Source organism: Fundulus heteroclitus, chromosome 16, assembly GCF_011125445.2.
Source record: "Fundulus heteroclitus isolate FHET01 chromosome 16, MU-UCD_Fhet_4.1, whole genome shotgun sequence".
NCBI classification, from domain to species: domain Eukaryota; kingdom Metazoa; phylum Chordata; class Actinopteri; order Cyprinodontiformes; family Fundulidae; genus Fundulus; species Fundulus heteroclitus.
This window is the reverse complement of record NC_046376.1, coordinates 30,638,571-30,657,258: the sequence shown is the minus strand read 5'-3', so window position 1 is coordinate 30,657,258 and position 18,688 is coordinate 30,638,571. Positions and strand designations below refer to the sequence as shown.

Sequence of the window (18,688 nt, the reverse complement as noted above, 5' to 3'; positions counted from 1 at the left end):
TATCATTACTTTGCCTATAATTAATGTTATTTACTCCCATGTTCTGGCCTGGGAGCCATTTGGTCCCTTTGACTCAGTTGTGACCCGGTCATATCAACAAAGACTGTTTTTTCCTCCCTCTTCCTCCAGAGATCCATTCTATGGATGGTTTAATAGCTCCAGGCTCTCCCGTCTTAAAACGGAGACTCTCTCAGGGGAAACGACGTCTACTGAAGACGGAGATGTTAGGGAGTTGAAGATTTGAGTCAAAATGAAAGAAACATTGATATTTACAAAGGATTTCCTTCAAGGAAATGTGCAAAGTTGGCATGCAGGGGTTTTTTTTTCTTGTTTTTTTTCCCTTCTTTTTTTTTTTGCAATACTAGAATCACTCATCAGTTTAAACTTGTAGCTGGGTGGAGTTCAGTTTGCATAACAAAGTATTACAAATCAGAGTCCATGGGAAAATTTCGGCTCTGAGGTAATGAACTATGCGAACATATTATTACACAAGAAGCAAAGCTGTGTGTAAAGTATGATTATGCAGTTTAGCTGCCTTGTGCCCCCATATGTTGGGTTTCTGGTCCTAGCAGAAATGCAGAGGCAACCTGGGGAACATTCAATAGCTAATGTTTCATGACTTTAGACTTTTTTTTTCTTTCTTTCTTTTTTTAGGTTTGAACTCCACCAGGCATGGAGCTCTTTTAACAGGGATTGTTCACATTTAATAAAAAAAAAAAAGAGAGACTCCCAGCCCAACAATTGGTCTCTAAATGTGTTCAGTGCACAGTGATGAGGACCAGAACTACACGTTTACACAGCCGTTCTACTTTGTGTTTGTTTTGTATTGCAGTGTAACTTTATATACAGGCCCAATATAATTAGCCACACCAACATTGAGTGAGATAATACAATAGTATGTTCATACATGTGGTATTTGTACTGCCCCTATAAGGGCTGCACATTATACCTTAAACACATTGTTATTGCAATGTTGGTAGTGAAATGCTAAAATCACACAGGACCGTTTGGAGTGAGCGGATGTGGCCAAGATGCTTTAGGTCACAGAGAGAATCATCTTTGCAATATTTGCCAATCATTTCCCCATTGTGACATTTTCTAATGTCATGCAGCCCTTGTTGTTTATATGATCAACTCTGAAAGAATTGGTGTAATCGGATTATTGCATCGGTGGATGCATGAATCATGGTGTAAAAATTACATTTAATTTTATTTATATAGCACTAATTTACAACCAATGCCATCTTAGTGTATCTTAGTCTACAATTGTCTGAGTATAACGAGGGAAGTAGTATAACTTCTTTTTATGTCTTTTATTTTTTCGTGCCATCTTTCTCCAGTCTGCTCAGTGTACTCTTAAACATAATGCCTAACATCCATTTATTATTTAGAGAATATTTCCTCAACAGCTTTGTTTGTATCCATCCTGCAGACATACTCTGGTCTCTTCTGCGTTGTGATAAACCCCTACAAAAACCTGCCCATCTACTCAGAGGAGATTGTTGAAATGTACAAGGGCAAGAAAAGGCACGAGATGCCCCCTCACATCTACGCCATAACGGACACGGCGTACCGGAGCATGATGCAGGGTAAGTTCATTCCCCCGCCGCCGTAGGACTCGCTGTTTTTCCCTCCGTTTATCCGTCACAAAACACACGAAGGGAGTTAAAAATCTCTTTGGGTTACTTTGGGTTCTCTGCGTTTTTCAGTGCAACTCCTCACCCATGCAATGGGAGAGAAGTGAATGGAGGCGTGGCTTTTAAAGGGTAGACGCCAGGGAATGAAAGACTAGCGCATCTACAAGCGTTGTATTGCTTTGGGAAGCGGAGATAAATCAAACTGTTATATGCACAGTTTTCCTCGTTCTCCACTCGGATGCGGACGTGTGTAATATTTGAATCAGCCGTTAATACGACAGGCAGATATCCTGCTTCGATCAGCTGCAGCAGATCTCCTGCTCACCATGTTTTCCGGCTATTACCTTTACCACAATATGTAATTACTCAGTGTTCAGCAGCCGTGTGGCTCGACATGGAGGCCAAGGTTGAGATTTCCTGTAGGGCCATTGTTTGGGTGTTTCTCTAATCCACCTCCTGTACAGCGTCTGGTGGCTTTCCTTTCTCTCTAGACCGCCCTCTGATGGTGTGCACGCCACGTTAGCTGGTCCTGCGTCCCGCTGGTGCGTTTTTCTTTCTCCACACATTGTCGTCCAGACCCCGTTTCAGGAGGCGATTGAATAATTAGGCAGTTAGAAAGCCCTGCTGAAACTCTACAGTCACCGGAAACCGGATATTGATTTCCTGTCTGTGGTCGGTGTATTTCCTGTTACATAGGCGTGAACTGCACACACGGGGGTGACGGCATGCTCATGCAGAACTGTGCTGCAAAGTTGCTGTGCTGAGCTGACAATATTCATATTTTTCTACCTTTTTTTTTCCCTTCAGATCGGGAAGACCAATCTATTCTTTGCACGTAAGTAGCCCAGACTTTTTGGCTTTTCTTGCTTTAGACCCTGCTTGTCTCAGTAGCTCACATTCTTTCTTTGATTTCTAATCTGATTGCATTTCTGCTTGCATGTCATCTGTAGAGGCGAGTCTGGAGCTGGTAAAACGGAGAACACCAAGAAGGTTATCCAGTATCTCGCTCATGTGGCCTCCTCCCACAAGACCAAAAAGGATCAGGTCAGTCCAGCGTGTTTACGTTCTTTCCCTCCTAGGTATCATTTCACTCCAGAAATGTTATTTTTTTTCCTGTTACAGCTACTGTTCAAGTGTTAATTGATGTGCATTTGTGAGATTTGTGTGGATGACGATAAATGATTAATGTTAGCCCATCATCAGCTTGTTTTCTTCTGTAAAAATGCAGACAATGTTCTGCAGCAGAGAATATTAAAGACCATTGTTTAAAAGGGCTTAGACTAACTTTATCTGAAGTGTTTTGATGAGTTTTATTGCTCCAGAAAGTTGAGCAAAGTTGGCCAACCCTGCCTTATCTGGGGAAAGGCAGGAAAACCGGTTGTGGTACTTTGCTTGTCAGCCACATGAGATGCAGCGCAGAGGACCCCAGAGGGGTTTAACGAATCCACAGCCATCATCCCTTTTTGAGGTTGTTTTTCTTTTTCCCATCAACAGAGCAGTTACCTGTCACATGTGAGTTAATTCTCCCTCTTCATACTCCTCCTCCTCTTCCTCCTCCTGCTTCTGTCACGTTCTCTTTCTATTCCCCATCCCACCCCCCCGCTGAAGCGTGCACTGTTTTGGGAGTCACTTTGTACAGAGGGCAGAGGTGACGTGTCCTGCCAGCCATTAGGAAGTCAGGGGGAAGTTTGTTCTCAGCTCAGGGGCAGCCGTGTGTGTTCCAGTGAAAGATTCAACCAGACAATAGTCCGGGACAGTGGCTCTCTATGGTTGGAAAAATAACAACTAAACTGATAGTCTGTTTTAATTTGCCTGGTTGAATTTTTCAAAGCTACAATGCTACTTTTTTATTATTTTCTTTTACTCTGCACAAGTCCTAAATTGCTTTTTTGTTTTTGCTTGAAAAGAATTACATTGCCTATATTGACATTCTATATTGTACACAGTGACTTGCAAATATATAGTTTTCCTTGTTTTTGTTTCTAGCATTTTTTGGACCAACAATGTTGCATACATTTGTGAATGGAAAGGAAAATCATGCATGGATTAAAAAAAAAAAAAAAACTTTAAAAGAGTTCACCATTTTACTCCAATCAGCCTAAATACAATCCAGTGACATCCTTTGCTTTCAGAGGTTCCTCAATTAGTTAACAGACTTCACAAGTGAAACAGCTAATGACACAAATTACCCTGAACACAGCATGCCAACCATCCAGGAGTAGGGGTTGGTGGTATAGACTTTAACATTTTTATCTTTTTTTTTATCAATATTTTGTGGTCTTAGTCTTATTGGCTATAAATCCATCACTGCACACAGGGTTCCACCTACAAAAATACTGCTCTGCATTAAGTTGGTAAATTGTTCATATAATCCGCACGTGGTAATTATATTTAAGAATCCTTCAAAATCTGATATTTCCTGATGCTCTCGTGGAACTAGCAGAGGAAATTAGTCCACAATAAATCACAATTTTATCATCTGTTTTCCTGATAATAAACAATATGTGCCTGTGGATGGCAACCCTAAACATAACATCCAGAGCGAGATCAAAGCATATTCATGTTAAAATGGCCCAGTCAAAGTAACGACCTACAGTAAATCCTACTGAGACCCCCCCCCCCCCCCCCCCCCGTCTGACTATCAAATTAAATTGGGCTGAATACTATACTACTTTTCTATATAAAAAAGAAAATGTATAATTTTCCTTCCACTTTCCAAATATGCATTACTTTGTCTCTGTCTATAACTTAATATCCTAGCAACACAAACATTCGGGATTGTAATTGGACATGATGTGAGAAAGTTCAAGTTAAAAACCTTTGCAAGTCACTGTACAATAAGTCTGTTGTTATGCATCGATGCAAAGGATTTTGATCACGAGTCATGCGTCTTTCACATTTTTGATTCATAATCTGTAAATTGCTCTCTGTGCGGGGTTAACATGGTTTCTTAAAAGCCTTAAATGAAGGGCTGAAACGTCTCCTGAGGCTTCACTGGACTACTCTCCTCTGCAACAGGTGCTGGGTTGTTGACGGCCTCTGGGTTTGGGTGTTTGTTTGGGCTTTAATGCGTCATGTGTTGGGTTTTATGCTTGGGTGCAAAATGTGCATTTCTGCCGCTGGTGTTTGTGTGTGTTTGTGTGTTTTATCTCATGTTTTCTCTCCTCAGATTAAAATTTACCACGGTAAATCTGCAAATATCAATATATCTGCGCATTTAATTTGAACCCAACATGTTGACAAAAATATGAAGTTATAAAATCGGTAATTTTAGTGGTAGACTGGTAAATGAGCCCATCGGATTAGAAATATTTTAGCCTAAATAGTCGTTATGAAATGCAAATGTGAATATTTTTTAAGCTGCTCTGCACATCTGTTACTTTCCATCAGGGGGAGCTGGAGAAGCAGCTGCTGCAGGCTAACCCCATCCTGGAAGCCTTTGGAAACGCCAAAACAGTCAAAAATGACAACTCTTCCAGATTTGTATGAACCACGTTTTGGGATCAGATTTCTGATGAATTCTAGTTTTTCACCTTCAGGTTTCAAATGTTTTATATTTCTCCTCGCAGGGAAAATTCATCAGAATCAACTTTGATGTCAATGGTTACATCGTTGGTGCCAATATTGAAACATGTATCCTGAAGATGGGGTATCATTACTAGTTAAACACTAAAGCACTCAGTGCTCTTAAAGTTAGGTTGTTTTTTGTTGTGTCAAAACTTTTCCTTGACCGCCCGGCTTAAAGACCTGCTGGAGAAATCCCGTGCCATCCGCCAGGCCAAAGACGAAAGGACGTTTCACATTTTCTACTACTTGCTCACAGGAGCAGGAGACAAGTTACGAAGTAAGTGGTTGGCTGGATTTTTTATTTTTTTTTTAAAAGGTTCATCGATCGTCGTTTTGCTGAAGTCGGTATGAAAATGAATGTCCTTTGTTGTTTATCACAGGTGAGCTTCTCCTTGAAAATTACAACAACTACAGATTCCTGTCCAATGGAAATGTCACAATTCCGGGCCAGCAGGACAAGGATCTGTTCACAGAAACCATGGAGGCCTTTAGGATCATGGGTATTCCAGAGGACGAGCAGATTGGTAAGGAAACAACTCCTGTATTAGTACTTATTGTCCAGGTGTGGAAAACTTTGGGACATTTACTTCATTCCCTATCCCAAAGTCTAGATTTATAATCAGAATCAGATATACTTTAATAATCCCAGAGGGACATTACCACCCATCTGTCCACCAGTCTAGCAATCTATCCCACCGTCCTTACAAGAATCTGTCCATCAATCAACCTGGCTCTTCGTCTGTCCCTCTAACATTGTATCGCTCCAGCTGTGTGTCCAGCATTGCATCCGTCCCTCAGTCATCCTTCCAGCGTGGGGCTTTTACAGCTTCGGCATCTAAATCGTGATCTGTGCAGAAATCTCTGCCAGAAATACAAAGTGAACCGTATTTAATTGGTTTCGTTGATTTTGACACCAACTGTGTGAGAAGTGTGTGTAAACCTGTCGTGTTTCTGCTCACTTCCTGTCGCTGCAGGCTTGTTGAAGGTGGTGGCCTCAGTTCTGCAGCTTGGCAACATGAGCTTCAAGAAGGAACGGCACACAGATCAGGCCTCAATGCCCGACAACACGGGTAAGATGAAGCTCATACGCTCTGCACATAGACGTCATTCCCCCTTTACACCTGCTTCAGCTATAATGATGCCACTATTTCTCCCATGCCCTCTCTGACCAGCTGCCCAGAAGGTGTCCCACCTCATGGGCATGAACGTGACAGACTTTACCAGGGCCATCCTGTCGCCCCGGATCAAAGTGGGCAGAGACTACGTCCAGAAGGCTCAGACTCAGGAACAAGCAGAGTTCGCAGTGGAAGCCCTGGCCAAGGCTACCTATGAAAGGATGTTCCGCTGGCTCGTCATGAGGATCAACAAAGCACTGGACAAGACAAAGAGACAGGGGGCGTCCTTCATTGGCATCCTGGACATTGCTGGCTTCGAGATTTTTGAGGTATGTCAAAACCCAACCTGCTTCCCTCCACGGACGTAATGATCAATGGATTCTGAGCAGTTTCCTCTTCTCTCTCCAGCTGAACTCCTTTGAGCAGCTCTGCATCAACTACACCAACGAGAAGCTGCAGCAGCTCTTCAACCACACCATGTTCATCCTGGAGCAGGAGGAGTACCAGAGGGAGGGCATCGAGTGGAGCTTCATCGACTTTGGCCTGGACCTGCAGCCGTGCATTGACCTCATTGAGAAACCAGTTAGTTTTTCCGCTCCTTTGTTTTAGTGCTTGAAGGTCATTTTTCTTTGTGAGATATTGTTCAACATGTTCTGTGTCCAGGCCAGCCCCCCTGGTATCCTCGCTCTGCTGGACGAGGAGTGCTGGTTTCCCAAGGCAACAGACAAGAGCTTTGTTGAGAAGGTGGTGCAGGAGCAGGGCACACACCCCAAATTCTTCAAGCCCAAGAAACTGAAGGATGAAGCAGATTTCTGTATCATTCATTACGCTGGCAAGGTACACATGCACACGTTGCATCATGGATTCCTTTATTACATTTCTTAAGTCACCACAATGTTTGCTGCCTAACTGGGTTACTGTTCTGTTAAAGTATTCATATCCCTCCAACTTTTTCACATGAAAATCTGAAAGCTGTATTTTGTCAGGATTTTAAGTGACAGTCTCACACATAGTAGCACATTATTGTGAAGAAGGAAACCACTATACCTGGTTTCAGTTTGTCTCTTTCCCCAACTAAAAATGTTAGAGATGAGCACCATTAATGCCAGGAGCAGAGTGAAACTGCTTAGTGATAGAGAAGAAGTTGCTCTGGTCAGGATGCTGTGATGGAAATGAACACTACACGCAACGACCTATGGTACAAACCTCATAGATGACTTAGATAAGGTGAATGAAGCTTAACACAGGCCAAATTAGGTAGAAGAGCTGTTAGAAGTGGCAAAAGACTTGCAGCGAAATGGTCCAGTCAAAGTCTAGACATGATCTAATATTGAATATACAGTCATGGACAAAATTGTTGGCACCCCTCTGGTCAATGAAATAACTTAAAACTGATAAAAGTAGTAATAAGTTTTAAAAATTACTAAAAATGAACCAATGAAAATCGGACAATGCTTTTGAATTGTGGTTCAACAGAATCGTCTTAAAAATAAACAAATGAAACGGGCCTGGACGAAAATGATGTGACTTAATATTGTGTTGTGGCAGCTTTTGATGCAGTCAGAGTTTCTGTAACCGTCAGTGAGACCTCGGCTCCTGTCAGCAGGTGTTCTGGTACACAGTTGTCTCAGGTTTGAAGGGAGCCTTCTCCAGACGGCGAGCTCCAGCTCCTTGGTTAGGATTTGGATCAGGGCTTCTGACACTAAGCAGCACATTTCTTTTCAGAACTCGGGTCAAATTATTTTCAATCTTTTCCAGGGGTACCATCATTTTTGTCCAGACCTGTTTCATTAGTTTTGTTGAATCACAATTCAAAAGCGATGTCTGATTTTCATTCGTTAATTTTCTGTATTTTTTTATTATTTCTTTTGCCAGTTTTGAGTTATTCCAGGTTTTGGATTTTACTTTGATTAACAGAGGGGTACCAACAATTTTGTCTGACTATAAATGCATGTCATACTTAAGATTTTTATTTGTAAAAATATATTTTTTTAATCCACCATTTTGTGTGACCTTTTTATTGGTAGCATTAAATCCCAACAAAACACATTTAAACTTTGTTGTAATGTGGAAAAAGGTCAAGGGATAAGCTTATTATTTAGTGAGGCTCCACTGAGTGTTTCTGGAAAAAACCAAATGTCTCTTCCCTATCCGGGCTTGTCGTTTCTGGCCAGGTGGACTACAAGGCAGACGAGTGGCTGATGAAGAACATGGACCCACTGAACGATAACGTAGCTACGCTCCTCAACCAGTCCACTGACAAGTTTGTGTCTGAGCTGTGGAGGGACGGTGAGTTTAGGCCGACGCTAAATCACTGCTTCATTAGGGACAGTTCTTGACTCGTTGCTCATAGTGCTTACTCTTTTTACTGTCTGCTGTGTGGGCCTTTGTATTTACCTTTTTGTCAAATCCCACTGGTTGTTTGTCCATTTCTTCCTTTGTTCTGCCCCCTTTTTTTTTTGTCCGTCATCTTTTTTCTGTCGGCATTCAGAGGTACAGCATTGTCAGAGAGCTTATTTTTATCAACGTTTTCCAATTCTGCACTCAGATTCAGGTGAAAAGGGTTCTTTCTTACTTTCTTTCCTGCTGTTTGCCCCATATCTCAATGATTACCCAGAAAATAAACGTATTTATCCCAAACTGAAAATGTTGTGAGCTGTTGGTCCTAAAATCAACTGTGTGCAATAATCTAGGTCATCTTACTACTTGTTGCTCTTTCATTGGACTCTCCTTTTCTCCCTCTGTGTGATAGTGTTGTGTGGGGACTCCTGGTGTTGGTCATGGGTACTGCAACAATGCAGCAATGGGTATATACTGCATGGGTTTGGTTTTGTCACCTTCTTGGCACACATACACATTTAAATCTGTCATTGCACATAGTTTTCACTCCGACAAGCAAACTGTCATCGTTTACAGTTGACGGATCTCTTTAAGTCACTGCATTAAATATATATTTTGGGTTTTTTTTCTGTCATGGTGTGTTATCCTTCTGGCTTCACTCGCTTCTGTGACTGGCCTGTCGTTCTTTTTTTGTACACATTTTGCCTCTGCATTTACTTGCCGTTTGTGTGGTGTTACAGTGGTTCTGGTTCTGTAAACCACCTCCTTTGGTCTGGTGTGTGTCTTTTTGAGACAACCTGAGACAATGGTCCTCTTCATTATTCCTTGTGATGTGCATTTTGTTTTGAGTTTGCCTGGTCAGACGTGCAGACCGCATAAAACTCATCTATATATATTTATTTTTCTATCTCTCCACGGTGTTCTCTTTTTTCAGTGGACCGCATTGTGGGCCTGGACAAAGTGTCCGGCATGTCGGAGATGCCCGGCGCCTTTAAGACCCGTAAAGGCATGTTCCGCACCGTGGGCCAGCTCTACAAGGAGCAGCTGTCCAAGCTCATGGCCACGCTGAGGAACACCAACCCCAACTTTGTTCGTTGCATCATCCCCAACCACGAGAAAAAGGTACCAGAATCACTGCCGCCTACTCTTACTTTAGTTATCTTATTTTGTGCGTGGATTATTGTAACATCAATGTATTTTTTTTCCCCCCTAAATGTTTTCATTAATCTCAAACATGGAAATGGCTTTTAAACAAGTCCTTTTCTCACGTGTCCACTCAGGTCAATAAAATGCAATTAGGTGTTACAATATTGACGTGACAAATTAAAACTGCTAGATCTACTGAGTAAAAGCCTTAAAAGTGCAAACTGGCCCCATTTTATACAATTGTTCCGTTTAATGAAAACAATGAAAGTTGTTCTCATGACTTCTTACTCTTCAGACTGCCAAGACGGTTTAAGCAAAAATGTTAAGGTCAGCATGAGTCAGCCAGTCCATAAAAATGTCCTTGCTTAGATCTATTATTAAGAGGCAGACTTGTCCAGAGTCTGGGAACTGCAACAGAGATAAACTTCCAGATTCAAAATAACACCTTGGAATAGATGATCAGTTTTGAACCTCATGGGGTAGGTAAATAGTGCCTCTACCATTTAGTGGCGGTATAAAACATTTAGCTGGAAGGTATGGCCTACCCATAGCCAGCTGTCTCAGATGGACGACTAGATTGGACTACTGCATTCATCTACCTGCAGTTTAAAAGATAAAACAATGTACACATTAAGATTTTAACATTTTTCTTGCAATAAGAGGGTAAAGGTTCCAGAGTACTGTCAATATCTAACTAGATCTGCCTACTTGTTTAGTAAGGACATCCCGTGTTTGTCTTCAAGACAATAACAGCTAAATGGGTAATGTCCTCGTTTTTGGGGGAGATAAGTCAAAGCAGTGAAATGAAAGGTAATACCATGGAAAGGTTAACCCCATGAGAAACTCATACAGTCCAAACATGGCTGTTCCAAAAATTGAACCTTGAAGCACACCGTAGAGGAGCTAAGCATCTTGGGAGTATCTTCTTGTTTTTAATAACAGTGTAGTTGCAGTTTTGGTCAAAATGGGAATTAAAATAAAGCAGCGGATTCATTGTGGCCACGTCAGTGTGCAGAGTAAAACTGTATTTTCCTCCCAACATAAAAGCCGAGGCGTGATTATTCCTTGTTTATTTGACAATATGGGTTTTCCTGTAAGGCTCCTTACTGTAAAAGGGACTGAAGATTTTTTTTTTTTTTTTCCCAGTGTCCTGTCTAGCAATGTGGCAATAAAAATTGATATCTTAATGCCAAATAGAGCTCGACAGATTTTACTTTCACAAGTGGAGCAAACAGCTTTCGCCATAATGCTCCGCTTGATTTGTGCGTGTAAATAGCTTTATTGTGATTCCTGCAGAGAGAATTTCAAATTATATGGACACTACAATGAGAAAGTAGGAGAGTAAAAGAAAAACAAGAAGAGAAAAAAAAAAGAGAAAGAAGAGGTGAAAGAAAGAAGAGATAAAAGGAAGAGAATGATAAAACTTCCTCTGTCTGCTCCAACACCTGGAAAGAGACACAAAAAGAACAGCACAACCAACAGACATAAAGCAACAGATACAATCGTGTAACATCTTGATACCATTGCTAAATCATATGTATTATTATTTAAGCTGACATGTGTAATGTGATGCCTAAAAAAAAAAAAAAAAGTAAAAGAAAGTAAATAAATTATAGCCTTTCTATATATAAGTGAACATTTAATACCTGGGACCCAGCACCTGTGGGAGATTGTGAGAGTGCACTAGTTTAGGTGAAAATTATCCAGAAGGAAATGGCTTGATAGTGATTGTGGAGAACCGAAGACCCACCTTCCCCGAGCACAGAGGCAGGGGTCAGGGAACCCATAACCCCGGACTCCCAAAGGGGCCCCCAAAGCAGACTGAAGATATTTCTGGCTGACAGGCGGACATGTTGTTCTGAAGACAGTTTTTGTAAAACTTGCTATGACTGCCCACTAGGAAGCAGTGTTTGGTTATTTAAACAGATTATATGCACGTATACTATTGGCACCCACGCACAGGAGGAAATGTGAGTAGCTGAGAAGGTTTAAAACTAAAACTACTTTCAGCATTTAGTTTATTAGTCAAAAGAAAGTTTGAAGAGTCTTCATGGCTATCAGTTGAAAATATTGAATCTACATAAAGTGCTTGTAGGATCCAAAACGTTTCAGTATAACCCAAGCATGCAAAATGACCTGCATGTTTTCACGTTGTCAGGCTGGAAAGCTGGACCCCCACCTGGTTCTGGACCAGCTTAGGTGCAACGGTGTGCTGGAGGGGATCCGTATCTGCAGACAGGGCTTCCCCAACCGCATCGTTTTCCAGGAGTTCAGACAGAGGTAAGGGATGACGGTCCACTCTGATAATTATGTTCTCCCCACCCTTTAGCATAAATAAAAGCAATCCATTTCTCTTTCTTTCAGGTATGAAATCCTAACTCCGAATGCCATCCCCAAGGGTTTCATGGATGGGAAGCAGGCCTGCGTCCTCATGGTAGGAATGCTGCAGACGTATGGTTTGGCTCCACATTTCCTCCAGGATGGGACTGAGCAATTGTTGTCTCCTGTTTCATATCAGATCCGGTCCCTGGAGCTGGATCCCAACCTGTTCCGGATTGGCCAGAGTAAAGTTTTCTTCAGGGCAGGAGTCCTCGCTCACCTGGAGGAGGAGAGAGACATGAAGATCACAGACATCATCATCAGTTTCCAGGCCTGGTGCAGAGGCTACGTGGCTCGCAAGTAAGAGAAGATCTGACAGGTTCAGCATTGACTCTGTTACTAAGATGCTTTTCTTCTGCTGTGGATGAGTTATTGGAGTGGAAACACAACAACATGCATCCAGAGCAGGGACATCATCTGTGCCTTTTTAAAGATGCGTTTCTTTTTGTAGGTGAAACGATATACAAATACATAGGCCTGTCGCGATACGCAATAAATCTATTAATCGCACAATAAGTTATAATCACATGCTTAATTAAAATAAGCTTGATAATTTACGTAGACATGCTCCCCCAGTGTTTCCCTCTCCTCTCTATAACAAAAGATTTCACCACGGTGCATCGGTGCTACTCTCTTCTTGTTCCCTCAGTGTTGAAAGAGTTGACGCTCGTCAGGTAGACAAAGGCTCAAAGTTTAGCATGAGAGCCTCGTGAGGGAGAGCCAGAGTAACGCTACTTTGAAATGAAAATGGAATTTGTGTCAAAGTCGAACACGACCGCTCAGTGTGGGAGTTTTGTTTTTTTAGTTTTATTTTATTTTATTTTTTTTATTTTTTTTTTTGCTATTTGGGCGAAATGACGGCGGCCAACCGCTTAATCTATCTGAGCCGGTATGTCGAGAGGATGTACTTGGGTGTAATGCCATTATTATATTATATGGAAAATGTCTCCAAATGACAAATTTATGGTTTATCACAAAAGATTTTAGGAACATTTATCGTTCAGCAAAATTTGTTATCATGACAGGCCTACAAATGCAGTAAAAACTAAAACCGGGTGTCAGAGTGGGAATTTATTTTTGCTGTTCTCCAATCCACTCGCTGTTAAACTTTTAGACTTAGACAAACTTTATTGTCATTTTGTATGCACAGAGTGCGTACAGAACGAAATTTCATTTGCATACAGCTTGAGAATTTCAGTGAATTGCAGTGGATTACAGAATAAAGTAACTTTGCAGGATAAATGAAGTAACTTAATGTTTTATGTTTAGCTTCTGGCATAGTTCTGGTTGAATATAGTCTTGCTTTTAGATTGGCTTCTCCCTCTTAAGTATAGTCCATACATTTTCAGTAGGTTTGATGTTGAGGCTCCGATTTATCATAAACTTTTTAAGAAGTCAAAATATGTGAAAGGAAGCCGACCCACAGCATGATGCTACAACCACCATGCTAAGCAGTTAGTGAAGATTTGTAAGGTTTGAAAGTATTTCTTTACCTTATCCAAACACTCCTAAAGTCATAAAACTTCAGAACGTCTGTCTCTAAACATCCTGACCCGCTTCCTGTCATCAAAGTCAGGTTGGGTAAGATGCTTGAAGCTTTGTTACAGCCGACTGTTTCAGCTGAACAGTGAACATAAACGAATAACCAAACCTGAAATGCATAAAGCAGCCTAACCATAAGCTTCTGGATCGTCCCTGATTTCTTTTCCGTGGAAAAAATTTGGACTATGTTTAAAAGCAGAGTCCGTGCCAGATTACCTCTAACGATTCCGCCATGAAATGTGATGAAATATCAGCCATGATAATGTCATGCAAAACACTGTGGCTTCTCTTCAAATTGAGACATTTATCCAAAAGTTACTGAAGCTCAATGTTTTTATTTAAGCTGTTTACAAATATTTCAACCATGTGTGGATTTTTGGAAATCCGTATTAAATTTAGACCTTTGCACCTGATTTGTCTTTTTAAAACGTGTTTAAGTTCTGTTTGTTCCACCTAAATACATCAGTAAAAGTCCCGGAGTAATGAGAATTACGAGTGAATGTAAAACTTCTGAGATATCGTTTAATATCTATGTTTAGTGCTTGTAGAGTGTTATTTTTTTTCTGAGTCTCTGGGTGGTGCTTCACAGGGCTTTTGCAAGGAGACAACAGCAGCTGACTGCCATGAAGGTGATCCAGAGGAACTGTGCTGCTTACCTTAAGCTGAGGAACTGGCAGTGGTGGAGACTCTTCACTAAGGTAACTGAAGCAATGTCTTATTGACTTGGCTTTGGTGTTATTTTAGTTTGCTCTTCTCACTCTCCCTTATTTAAAATCTTCATAGGTGAAGCCGCTGCTTCAAGTCAGCAGGCAGGAGGAGGAGATGCAGGCCAAGGATGAAGAGCTGCATAAGGTGAAGGAGAAGCACCTCCAAGCTGAGCAGCAGCTGCAGGAAATGGAGGCGAAACAACAACAGGTAGAGTCCATGAGAGAGCGGCGCTTTAGGCTACGGTCCAAGCGTTTACTCTTTGTAAAACGTAGCCGTGCTCATCGTTTTCCTGTTCTTATAGCTGAGTGCGGAGAAGCAGGCCCTGCAGGAGCAGCTCCAGGCAGAAACGGAGCTCTGTGCCGAGGCCGAGGAGATGAGAGCCCGCCTGGCTGCCAAAAAGAATGAGCTGGAGGAGATCCTCCATGACCTGGAGGCGCGTGTAGAGGAGGAGGAAGAGCGCGCTTCTCATTTGGCAGCTGAGAAGAAGAAGATGCAGCAAAATATTACTGTAAGAAAAGGCTGACTTCCAGTAAATGTGCCAAAATAACTGTATCCAACACTGGTTGGTTTGATTCGTCCCCCCCCCAAACATCCTGTCATCAATGTGCAAACAGGATTTGGAGCAGCAGCTGGATGAAGAGGAGGCAGCCAGACAGAAGCTCCAGCTGGAGAAGGTCACTTTGGAAGCCAAAATGAAGAAGATTGAAGAGGACGTCATGGTTTTAGATGACCAGAACAACAAGCTTCTCAAGGTCAGGACCAACAAAACCTATCCATACTTTGTTCCAACCACAAACTTTAATAATTAATAGACCAAAACAAACTAGCCCATAATTGGCAACCCACAACTACTGATTTGGTCACTAACTAGTAATTGAAGTCCACCTATATGAGTCCAGGTGTTGTGTGAAGGCCTCAGAGGTTTGTTAGGGACCGAATATCATGAAGACAGAGAAACGTTATGGAGAAGTTTAAATCAGGCTTTGGTTAGAAAACAATATCTCAGTCCTTGTAAATCACACAAAGCATCGTTCAACCCATCATCTGTATGGCACAAGTGCAAAAATGGCCGCACCCCCAACCAACACTGAACATAACCCAGAGCAACACAGTGAAACATGGCGTCAGTAAATCAAAGCGCATCAGTGGCCCCACCCACCTTGGAAACAATGCGTCCTTTACCACTGGGTGCTGCTTCATGTTGGTCCTTTTTAAAACCAATCCAATAAAATATCTTAATCTATGTTTGCAATGTCACAAAGTCTCAGCTATTTTTATTGGTCGGTGTTCACAACTAAAACAAAACCGGTGTTGGCTGTGATTGTTGTTCCTATTTGTTACTTATTTATATTTTTGTATCTATCCAGGAGAAAAAGCTGATGGAGGAGAGGATCTCTGAGTTCACCACCAACTTGGCAGAGGAGGAGGAAAAATCCAAGAGTTTACAGAAACTAAAGACTAAACACGAGGCCATGATCACCGACCTGGAGGGTAGGAGCGAGAACTTATAGAAACATCGAGAATGCCCACTTTCTGTTATTTAATTCAAAGTGATTTATAACTGCGAGCACTGGACTCATTTCTCTGATAAATGTTCGTCTGGCTTAGACCGCCTGCGCCGGGAGGAGAAGAGTCGTCAGGAGCTGGAGAAGAACAGACGCAAGCTGGAGGGCGACTTCACCGAGACGCACGACCAAATCGCTGAGCTCCAGGCTCAGATCGCTGAGCTCCGTGCGCAGCTGGCCAAGAAGGAGGAGGAGCTCCAGGCGGCCCTGGCCAGGTCTGTTTGAGCTCCGCACAAAACTCAGGAATTGTTCCCCAGTTTACTCAATTTGATATTTATGTCCTCCTTTAAGAATCGAGGAGGAGGCTGCCCAGAAGAACATGGCTCAGAAAAAGATCAGAGAGCTGGAGGCTCAGATTTCTGAGCTGCAGGAGGACTTGGAGCTGGAGAAGCAGGCCCGAATGAAGGCGGAGAAGTATCGCAGGGACCTGGGAGAGGAGCTGGAGGCTCTGAAGACGGAGCTTGAGGACACGCTGGACTCTACGGCTGCCATGCAAGATCTCAGGTAGGATCTTTGGTCCTGAGGAGGGGGGTGCAACCTGCGGCTCTTAAAAAATGTGGCCAAAGATGATGATTTAAGCAATATTTTTGCCTACTAGAAATGCTAGTTTTAGCAGTTTGTTTCCCCCCTAATTCACCCACAGTCTGTTTTTAAAAGACTTGGGAACGTGCCGCTTTTTAACGGATCCTTTTCGTTTTTGTGCCTCAAGACAATGTTGCTGGGTAGAAGCAAGGCCAATATGGCTCCTTAGGTTGTAAAGGCTGAGGATCCTTCATTTATATGGAAGCTAAGCTTCTGTTCGAGGCGTTAACCTTCTCACAAGCACTCTCACCCCTGGCCTCCTACAGGACCAAACGTGAGACGGAGGTGGCGCAGCTTAAGAAGAACCTGGAGGAAGATGCCAGAATCCATGAGCAGCAGCTTGTTGAGATGAGGCAGAAACACAGCCAGGCCTTCGACGAGCTCAATGAGCAGCTGGAGCAGGCCAAGAGGGTACCCTCCCCAAGCCACCGTTTAATCTTTTCTACACGCATCTGCTCAGAAACGAGCACTCACCGTTTGTCCTTCCCTGCAGAACAAAGTGTCGGTGGAGAAGGCTAAACAGGCCCTGGAGTCAGAGAAGAACGAGTTGGCTATCGAGGTTCAGACACTGATGCAGGGCAAGGCTGAATCCGAGCAGCGCAGGAAGAAGGCCGAGGGGCAGGCGCAGGAGCTGCAAGCCAAATACTCTGAGGCTGACCGTCAGAGGCTGGAGCTGTCTGAGAAACTGGCTAAAGTGCAGGTACGGTGTCATATTCGTATTACAGTATCCATTAGACACAGAGTATGGTCATTGTTGAAAGGTCGATGCAAACAAACACATCCAAACACCTCGGCAACCATTAAAGTTTCATTTCTTGTCCTTCATCCACAGACTGAGCTGGATAACGTCAACAGCCTGCTGAGTGAGGCTGAGGGTAAATCCATCAAGGCCAATAAAGACTTCTCTGCTGTGGAGTCCCAGCTCCAGGATGCCCAGGTATAAAACAGCAGAACATGGTGTAAATATTCACATTTATTCAATTCAATTTTCAATTCAATTTTATTTATATAGCGCCAAATCATGAAACATGTCATCTCAAGGCACTTTACAAAATCAAGTTCAATCATATTATACAGATTGGGTCAGATTATACAGATTGGTCAAAAATGTCCTATATAAGGAAACCAGTTGATTGCATCAAAGTCCCGACAAGCAGCATTCACTCCTGGAGAAGCGTAGAGCCACAGGGAGAGTCGTCTGCATTGTACATGGCTTTGCTGCAATCCCTCATACTGAGCAAGCATGAAGCGACAGTGGAAAGAAAAACTCCCCATTAACGGGAAGGAAAACCTCCGGCAGAACCGGGCTCAGTAAATTTATTATTATATTATCCAGCTGTAGCTACAGAGCTGACAGTAATGGTAATAATAAACATTTTATGCTCCATAAATACTCGGTAACTTGATGCTTGACTGCTCAGATTGGATGTCTTAACTTTACGTATACAGCATTCAGCAAAGTGAAGCTGAAGTCACATTTCACACGTCACCGTTTCTCACTGTGCTACAGGAACTCCTCCAAGAAGAGACGCGTCAGAAACTGTCGCTCAGCTCACGTCTGCGCCAGCTCGAGGATGAGCAGAACAACCTTAAAGAACAGCTGGAAGAAGAGGAAGAGGCCAAGAGGAACGTCGAGAAGCAGCTTCAAACGGCGCAGGCTCAGGTAAGATGCATCAGAGCACTTCTTCTGCAGGAGAGCAGAGAGCCAGTCATCTGCTGCGCTCAAATATTAGCTTCATTTTCTACTGAGGATTTTATTGAATGACTTGGACCCAAATCAGGAGATTGTGCCAATGGTTTCTGCGTTGCATGTTCATTTCCCCCCACAGCTTGCTGAGATGAAGAAGAAGGTGGAGCTGGAAGCCGGCTCTCTGGAGTCTGCTGAAGAGGGGAAGAAGAGGCTTCAGAGGGACCTGGAAAGCACCAACCAGCGGCTGGAGGAGAAATGCGCCGCGTACGACAAGCTGGACAAAACAAAGACGCGTCTCCAGCAGGAGCTGGACGACCTGCTGGTGGACCAGGACCACCTCCGGCAGATTGTCTCCAACTTGGAGAAGAAGCAGAAGAAGTTTGACCAGGTTGGTGAACACTAGGATGATAATGCCGG

General features: G+C 42.7%; 1 protein-coding gene across 2 annotated transcripts in view; it reads left to right on the top strand.

Annotated features, from left to right (window-relative positions):
* The window catches only part of LOC105929904 (myosin-9), a 37,629-nt gene that overhangs the window by 14,425 nt on the left and 4,516 nt on the right, over positions 1-18,688 (top strand). The window contains exons 3-31 of one of the 2 annotated variants that reach the window (XM_012867837.3): positions 1,433-1,589; positions 2,445-2,472; positions 2,588-2,681; positions 3,132-3,149; positions 5,028-5,120; positions 5,207-5,270; positions 5,383-5,481; positions 5,585-5,728; positions 6,179-6,274; positions 6,377-6,648; positions 6,728-6,901; positions 6,983-7,156; positions 8,494-8,608; positions 9,594-9,781; positions 11,964-12,085; positions 12,170-12,239; positions 12,324-12,484; positions 14,316-14,424; positions 14,510-14,641; positions 14,736-14,942; positions 15,049-15,186; positions 15,802-15,925; positions 16,043-16,214; positions 16,291-16,503; positions 16,848-16,992; positions 17,075-17,281; positions 17,414-17,518; positions 18,092-18,244; positions 18,411-18,659. In XM_012867837.3, the coding sequence (XP_012723291.2) occupies positions 1,433-1,589; positions 2,445-2,472; positions 2,588-2,681; positions 3,132-3,149; positions 5,028-5,120; positions 5,207-5,270; positions 5,383-5,481; positions 5,585-5,728; positions 6,179-6,274; positions 6,377-6,648; positions 6,728-6,901; positions 6,983-7,156; positions 8,494-8,608; positions 9,594-9,781; positions 11,964-12,085; positions 12,170-12,239; positions 12,324-12,484; positions 14,316-14,424; positions 14,510-14,641; positions 14,736-14,942; positions 15,049-15,186; positions 15,802-15,925; positions 16,043-16,214; positions 16,291-16,503; positions 16,848-16,992; positions 17,075-17,281; positions 17,414-17,518; positions 18,092-18,244; positions 18,411-18,659 (4,023 nt within the window). The remainder of the gene's footprint in view (positions 1-1,432; positions 1,590-2,444; positions 2,473-2,587; positions 2,682-3,131; positions 3,150-5,027; positions 5,121-5,206; positions 5,271-5,382; positions 5,482-5,584; positions 5,729-6,178; positions 6,275-6,376; positions 6,649-6,727; positions 6,902-6,982; positions 7,157-8,493; positions 8,609-9,593; positions 9,782-11,963; positions 12,086-12,169; positions 12,240-12,323; positions 12,485-14,315; positions 14,425-14,509; positions 14,642-14,735; positions 14,943-15,048; positions 15,187-15,801; positions 15,926-16,042; positions 16,215-16,290; positions 16,504-16,847; positions 16,993-17,074; positions 17,282-17,413; positions 17,519-18,091; positions 18,245-18,410; positions 18,660-18,688) is intronic. The other variant, XM_012867838.3, reaches the window with a different exon arrangement.